The 8,211-nt window shown below is 32.3% G+C and overlaps 1 protein-coding gene across 1 annotated transcript; it reads right to left on the reverse strand.

Annotated features, from left to right (window-relative positions):
• Nucleotides 1-2,081: 2,081 nt before the first annotated feature.
• On the reverse strand, nucleotides 2,082-6,141 carry LOC129293642 (NAC domain-containing protein 17-like). Its single transcript, XM_054931712.1, has 5 exons — nucleotides 5,694-6,141; nucleotides 4,646-4,932; nucleotides 4,228-4,524; nucleotides 2,908-3,433; nucleotides 2,082-2,578 (listed from the first exon to the last, which is right to left on the reverse strand). The coding sequence occupies exons 1-5, from the start codon at nucleotides 5,875-5,877 to the stop codon at nucleotides 2,196-2,198; spliced, it is 1,677 nt and encodes a 558-aa protein (XP_054787687.1). The 5' UTR covers nucleotides 5,878-6,141; the 3' UTR covers nucleotides 2,082-2,195.
• Nucleotides 6,142-8,211: the final 2,070 nt, after the last annotated feature.

An 8,211-nucleotide genomic window follows, 5' to 3' on the forward strand; every position in this document is an offset into this window, starting at 1 on the left:
AATTCAGATTTGAATTCAGTCCAAATCTCTCATTTAGATACATAAAAATTTATACTAATCCATTTCTTGTTAAAATTTCTTTTAAGTTTTAAATTCTCTCTGTACCTAATAATTTGAAATTCTAGTCATTTCAATCAACCCAAACACTACCTTGATGAATTTGAAAATGTGTTCGATGTTAACAAGATATCACACTAATATAAAAATTCCTTTCATGACAAAAAAGGTTTAATTTATCCAATATCTGATAGCAAAAATTATGTTATGTCTTGGGCCAAGTAATCAATACCATTTGCGTTTAATTGTACCAAAAACAAAACAACTGTTTTAGCCTTCTTCTTTTAAGGGAGAATGGCAGTAGTAAAGTTCTAGAGGGTATTATTTACAGTAAGGTCCCAATACATTTTTTTTTTTGAAAAAATAAATTACAAATATTGATTTAGTCAATTATAAAGAAAAATATCAAATACAAACTAACAGTTGCATTTAAAATTTAAATATTTTATTCGTAAGTGAAACTCTTAAAAATTTACAATTCTTTGAATTGTGATTTGGAACTTACTTTTCAGATAAAAAAATCCAACTAACTAAATTATCATTAGTTTTCTCTTTCAATACTTCACTGTCATTCTTCTTTAAAAAAAGAAAAAAAGAAAAAAAAATAATGGGCCATTACATCGAAGAACCTGGTCTATTTGATGACCACAAATGATAAGACCTAATAAACTTGAACAGAATATACAAAGCCTCCTACTGGCTTTAGCATCAACTCATTGAAACATCCCTTCAATGTCGTCGTTAAGCACTATTATTATTATTTCATGTTTTTATTTGGTATTTACAAGCTTTAAGGGCTGCCAAATATCCTGTTTGAATTGCATAAATAATCCAATGTTGTATCAATGGGTATGTTATTGCAATTTTTCTCAAAATACTTAATAAGAAGTTCAATCTAATGAGGGCTATAATATGTAATATTAGTTTATACAATCAAGCCTACCACAAGGACTTATAAATGGTAGTCAGAATCTATTTTTAAATTTTAAAAATATAAAAAAAAATTCCTTAAAGAATAAAAAATTTATATTAAGTTACTTTCACTCAAATTTCAGTCATTTACCATTTTCCCTTCGTTGACCTCACATCTATTTATAGTTATACTCCACAATTCAATTACTTTTAATTATTTAGAATACATATACTAATTATATAAATTTTGATGTATAAAAAATGTGTAATTACTTCTAAGAAGTTCTTCATTTTATTTTTAAAGAAAAATTCAATTCAAAAAATTACTAAACATGATAGATCATACTGTAAAAGCTCAATTAAAACAAAATAAATTATAAATACTTAATTCAAAAATTAACTGAAATTTTAAGGAGATGTTGGTTAATTTTCCCAAAAATAAAAAACATAAAAAATTACACTATAAAAAGACATTTTTATTTTAAAATATAGAGTATGGCACAATTCTCTATATAAAATGACATTTTCCTATTTTTCAAGTGCGTAAAAATTATTAAATTATTTGATTTTATGATGCAAACTCAGTATTTATAGATAAAAACCACTTAATAACAAACAATGATTAAAAACCTCGACAGAAAAAAATATGATATCTCTACTTTATTTTTTTCCCGAACAAATATCCCATCGATTACTTGCAACTTACCTGCACAAAATATAATGGAAGCAACAAGGATACTATACTATATATACAAGTTTAAACAAGTTAATAAAATTTTAAAATTACAATAGAGAGGAACAACACTATACTATATATACAATTTCACAAGAATGTGATTATTTATAAATTCTTTGTCCAAAATCAGTATTGGCGTGTTATACTAATAAATAAACAAATAAATACATTATAAAATAAATGAACCGATAAAGGAACTGAAGTCATTCAAGCTAAAAGCCTAAATAAGTAAGATTTGTGTGATGGCTGCTGCAGTTACCCAGTATTCATCTACCTAGAAGCTCTTCTCTCATCTTAACAGTCTTTCAGGATTTTTTGAAGGAAAAAAAAAAAAAAAAAAAAAAACTCTCCTCTCAAGTTCGATATTCACAAAACAGAAGGGTAAATTCTTTTTTTTTTCAATTATTAAATATGTTAGAACAATATATGTCTGTTCATTGAATCTGGAGGATCCCATACGACATATAGCAGCAAAACTAGGGATTCAGATTCAAATGTCAGGGAATGAACTCCCAAGTAGTCTCAAAGTTCCCATAGAAACCCATAAAAAGGCACATAAAGCAACAAGAACCGGCAAGAAAAGGAAGATTCCCTTTCCTTTACCTGCTCTCTTCATGATCGCATTTTCATTACCTGCAGCAACAGCGGCAGCAGCCATGCTTGCCTGCTTCACATTATCTCTCACCCTACTAAAGCTAGACACCCGCTCAAGAGCCCGATTTGCATTCTCTGCAGCTGATGCAGGAGTAGTAGGTATTGACTCAAGGAAGGCCCAGAGAGCAGAAGACAGTCTACTTGTAGGAACTTGTCTCACACTGCCACTTTGATTACGGTTACCTTCAGTAGGCAAGCTGGCAGATTCATAAACCACACCTATACATATGACCAGAAACTAGCAGATATTAGACATAGTCTATATGTTATTTCTTTTCTTTTTTTTTTATACAACAGCCACTTCAAACAAGCTCAAGTCACATTAATGTTAGAATCGAAAGCTCTCAAAGACGCCACAATACTAATAGTCAAGGAAGGTTTCTGCCATGCATCAGCAGGCTATCAACCAATAGCAGTCAACTTCAAAGAGTTCAGCACAAATGAGATGTGAAGCTCGCAACTCCATTTAAGTCAAAGATAGTAAAATCAATCGTTATTTTGGAGTTGAGATAAACCACCAACTCTGTTTGTGGCGCTGATGAGTGTACCTGAGGTTGACGAAGAGAAAGAAACATTAGCATGTTCTGTTGGACTCATGATGTGACTTTCATGACGCATCCAGAGTTCACAACTTTGATCCGCATTGCCTCCAAGGGGTAGAGATTGATAATGCTGATTCACAACATTACTCTCCAAAGTATTCACATAAGGATGTGAAACAGTTTCCTGGTCAATATGCCCCATGTCACGAAGAAACATCTCTGCATCATGGAACAAGTCAAATGCACTTAATCCATCTTCAAACTCCATGTTCTCCACAGGATTTTCTATTTCTGGCAATGCTGGTTCAGGATCAATGAGATCGTTCATTTCCAAGAAGTCATCCTCGTGAAAGAGAGGCTCCTCTAACTGAACGCTGGGAGCAGAAGTGACTTCAGGTGCTTCTGAAACATGCATGTGAGCGGTAGCTGATTGGGTAGGGTCATAGCAATGACCGCTTGAATGAAACATTTTGATTGGCTCTGCAATTGTCACTTCCTTTGAAATTTGATCGAGCACATCTTCAGCAGGAACCTATAATGGATGATCATAAAAAACAGAGTTAATGATCAATCATGCCAAATAAAATAATGTAGCAACCAATAATGATTGAATTACGAGAACTGCAAGTTAAATTATGTTTAAATGACATCATGCCAGAAATTAACATGTAGCAGTAAAGTCATCATAAGCTGTTCAGAGAAAAAAATGGCTTGGCCAAGTGAAGCGGAAGACCAAAAGCACATCACATATACTCTCAATCCCAGACAATATTCTTTTCTACCTGCCCAAAGTCCATACAATGTCATGGCTTTTATGGAATGTTAGCCTACATTAGTCATGCCAAGATCAGAGCAACGAAGATAAAATTGATGAATAAAATCACCTTTCTACAAACACCGCAACCACAAAAGAAAGAAAAAAGCCACAATTGAAGTGATACAATAAAAAGAACAAATATTGAGATAATGATGGACCCAGTGATAATCAATTTACAGTGTTTATGTTAGTAAAAGAAGAAATAATAACAAAGTTTGGTCAAATGTCTCACAGTGTGTGTGAATAGAGAAGAGAGAATGATTTGGTTTCTTCATGGGTTTTAGGCATAATGAACGGGAAGAGAAAAAAAGGAAGATTTTCCAAGGGAGGAGACCAGTAGGCATTTTGAAACCAGGAATCATTGCTGTACTTCTTTTTTCTCTCTTACAACATGCTTCAGCTAAATATTTGTTCTGCCACCTATTCCTCCCCATTTCTGTCAACTGAGAAGGATAGGCAGCTTATGCATAAACAAAACCAGAGTTCTGAAGGTTCCATCAGAAACGAACCTGAGGTAAGGCAGGACACAGTGAAGGCAGGTCAGGAACCAGCTCATCCATCATTCTTTTCAAGACCTCATCAAGGTCAAGATCAAACAAAGGCTGCGCTTGACCATTACAAGTCCCAGTGTGAACAGAAGGACCCTCATCAACTTGTGAAATTGGAGCCTCATCAGCTGAATTAACATTAACATCTACAAAGTCATCATCTCCCCATTCTTCTTCTATAAATGGCGCACCATACTGTTCACCATTTTTAGGACCAGGTCCGCTTTTCTTGAACACCTTGTAAAGGGCATAATAGTCCTGATAATTTTCATATTAAAACACAAAGTTTAGTAAATAATACGTTTTCACTATCAATATGAGTTTGAAAAGACAAAAAAGAAAAGTTAGAAAAAGCAGAAGGGACAGTTGAAGATGACACCTTAAAATTTTGGCATCTTGCAACTTCTTCTTCTTCTAATGTGTACTCATGCATAACCCAATCAGTTCGCTCACCATGTGGTGCTCTACCTCTATAGAAAACCAGGGTCTTTTTCACCCCAACTGTCCGAGAATTGTAGGTAATGTTACGATCTTTTCCTGTTGCTTTCCAGTATCCATATCTTGTTGCTCGATTAGTCCTGCCACTATTAGGATACTTTCTATCTCTAGGGCTGAAAAAGAACCATTGCCTATCTCCAGTTTTCAGCACTGACTGCCCTACAAAATGTTCCAATTATAAGCAGATAAGCAAACGAGAAGGTTGACAAACAAAGTTAACTGATCATATTAAAGGGTAAAAAAATATTCGAAATTAAAAGTCACCATTCACGCTGATGAAACACAAAGAAGAAAAGCTAATGTTGGATATAAATAAGGACAGAATGGCTAGAGAGATACGGGCATGTATCTAACATTCTCAAGCATTAAGACATCCGCAACTTCTTTTTCCAAACCACGACTTCCATAAACGGTTGTCTTGCACACAATATCAATCCTAAACAAAATCAGAAATCCATTAATAACCTTACATTCCAACAGGTACTTATGTCGAGAGATTTGTGCGGAAACTAAAATGCTTGTCGGTATGTGATTCGCGCAAGAGGTCTGAACACACCCAGATAATGCCTTGTTCATCAAATTTAGCAACTAATTATCAATCTGATATCACAGTCAAATCAAAGGAATAGAAACTCATCCAAACGCCAAACGATCAAAACGCATTCGCAGAATCACATGCCAAATAAACAATAATTTAAGCTTCAACTGCTTCCTATTCTAACCAATTCGAACCACAATAACATATTACACAATAAAATTCACGGACAAGAAGATCTAAGTTCATACCCTATTTAATATCAAACCGAACAAACAAAATATAAAACCCAAACCCTAACACCAACGACCCGCAAACCCCCACCGAAAAAACCAAAGTCAACGCCTACGCAAACAAAGATGATTTCGAGAGTAGAACAAATACCAGGCAAATTCCTCAGGATCCCACTTGTAGACATCAATTTCACGAATTACATCGAGCTTCAGCTTCCTCCTACACATCTTCCTCTTCAGATAGTACATGACTAGTTCCTCATCGGTAGGATGGAACCGAAACCCCGGCATCGAAGCCATCATCCGGCTGAAACACTCTGGAGAAGAATCCGACGCCACCGTCATTTTCGATTCAATCCCGAACAAAAAGAAAAAAACGAAATTCCAGATTTCCCACAAACAAAAACCACTCCTTGGATCCAAAATTAGAATCAAGAAGCCACTAATCAAAAACTACATGATCCGATAGAAAATCCTAGGGGTGAGAGTGAGAAATCAGAGACAGTGTGATCGTGTGAAAGAGGTCGAAATGAATTTCCGCGACGCTATCGAATGAGAGAGATAAAGGGCTTTGTTCGGACTTAGGGATAGTGTTGCGGTCAAACAAGCAACTGGGCATTGCTCGGGTCTACCAGTGGCCCTTGAAGAAGTTTCCCGGAAGCGCCAACGAGTAAGAGAGAGTGAAGATTCACTGATTCAGTAGTTTCGGGACTGAATGGTCCTGTGACGTCACCATGTGTGACAGCCGCCAGATCTGAGTGTGTTGGATCAATAGCAAAGAAAATCTCAACCGTCCATGTAAAAGTGGAAGGTGTTGAATCTAATTTTATTTGTTTGTTTTAGATTTTAAAATTTAATATTTTAATAAGAATATAATATAATCTTCACTCAAAAAACATAGAAAAAAAATTATATACTAAATATTATATGCATGAGATGCTTATTTTCTATCAAATGAAAGCATATATATTTTTATATATTATTTATTATACAATAAATTCTTATTCTTGTTATCAATATTCTTAACACTTTAAATTTACCTGTTCATATTTGATTTTTCCCAGGAATATATTAAGTGTATAAAAATAAATATTTAAGTATTTTTCAATAAAATGTGAATAAAGGTAATTTTTTTATAATTGCCGGGTTGAAAAAATTGATCAGGTTTTTAACTTAAAAATTGGTATAGGTAATGTTTCAAATATTGGCATGAAAACCAAGTTTCATTGGAATCAATTTTTTTTTTTAGCAATCCTTTTGATTTGGCTTCAATATTTTTTATGGTCAAATTAATCAAACACCATGGATTGATCATTTTTATATATTTATTTAATATAATTTAAATAAAACGAAAAATAAATGGATATTACACCTCAAATCTCAAAATATAAATAAATAAAAGAACGTGAACAAAATATATTAATCAAAATTAAAATAAAGACAAACTGAGGGTATTACAGAGAAAGGTGATTCATTTTGGATTCAATGAAGGCTGATTAGAGTGTGAGGCTTTAGAGAACATGGTCTTATGGTGGACTTTGGTGCATGTGATTATACCCACAAGTGTGAACATGGTTTCATGAGGGAATTGTTTAGGATTGGTTGGTTTGTTTCTTCCAAGTTAATTTTAGCTCATGTAGTAGGAAAGGTGGACTTTTTATTTCGTTATATATAAATTGTATTTTAATTTAGTTTTGTCAATTGACAAAATAGTTCTAATGTTATCCTTTAGCTGTTCAAGTTAGTCTTTCTTTCCATCATTGAAAAAATTAAAAAATAAAAAAAACAACAACAAAAAACATCAAATCAAACTTAACATATTGCTGACCATAATTAGAACATGTGTTTTAATGATAATGAAGGGACAAAATTTTGAAGTTGACATTACAAACTGAATTATTCAATTATTGTTTTTTTTTTAGGTTACATACTTAGGTTAAGTTTTATGGAAATAAAAACAAAAGAATAAAATTGAAAATATTATGATGATAAAGAGATTATACATAAATCATCACCCAAGTGTTATGGTCAGTCATCTGGAAAAAAAAAATTGACAATGTAATTTTTTAATCTTATTTTTAATAGAATTTGAAGGTTTTAAATCTTATTTTATTTATGTTTTAGACTTTAAAATATATTATTTTAATGATAATAAAATATAAATAAACATACTTTTTATAATTTTTAATTTTAAAAATTGATCCTATTTTAACTTAAAATGGTGTAAATTTTGTCTAAAAAATAAGTATGAAATTCAAGTTTCATAGGAATTGAATTTGCAATTTTTTTTAACTTTTACTATTCTCTCCTTTTGTCTAAATTCTAGTATTTTTTTTTTATCGGGGATCTATCAAACAAATTAAGTTTATCAGTTTTATTTATTTATAATTGAAAATGGAAAAGAAATGGATATTACACCTCAAATATTTAAAAAATAAAAAAACAAGAACATGACAATTTAGATTATCAAATATTCACAATTTAGAATTAAGACAAATTGAGGGGAATGTAGGATTAAAGTTGGACTCACCGGTTAGTTTTTTTTGTATCAGGAAAGAAAAAAAAAACAAGGGTTGGATCACTGATTAGGGTGTGAGATTTTAGAGGAACATGGTCTTAAGGTGGACTCAGGTGCATGTGATTATACCCATAAGTGTGAACATGGTTTTATAAGGGAAT

The sequence above is a fragment of the Prosopis cineraria genome, unplaced genomic scaffold (assembly GCF_029017545.1).
Source record: "Prosopis cineraria cultivar Desert tree isolate PC_DT_omini unplaced genomic scaffold, ASM2901754v1 PC1, whole genome shotgun sequence".
Lineage (NCBI taxonomy): Eukaryota > Viridiplantae > Streptophyta > Magnoliopsida > Fabales > Fabaceae > Prosopis > Prosopis cineraria.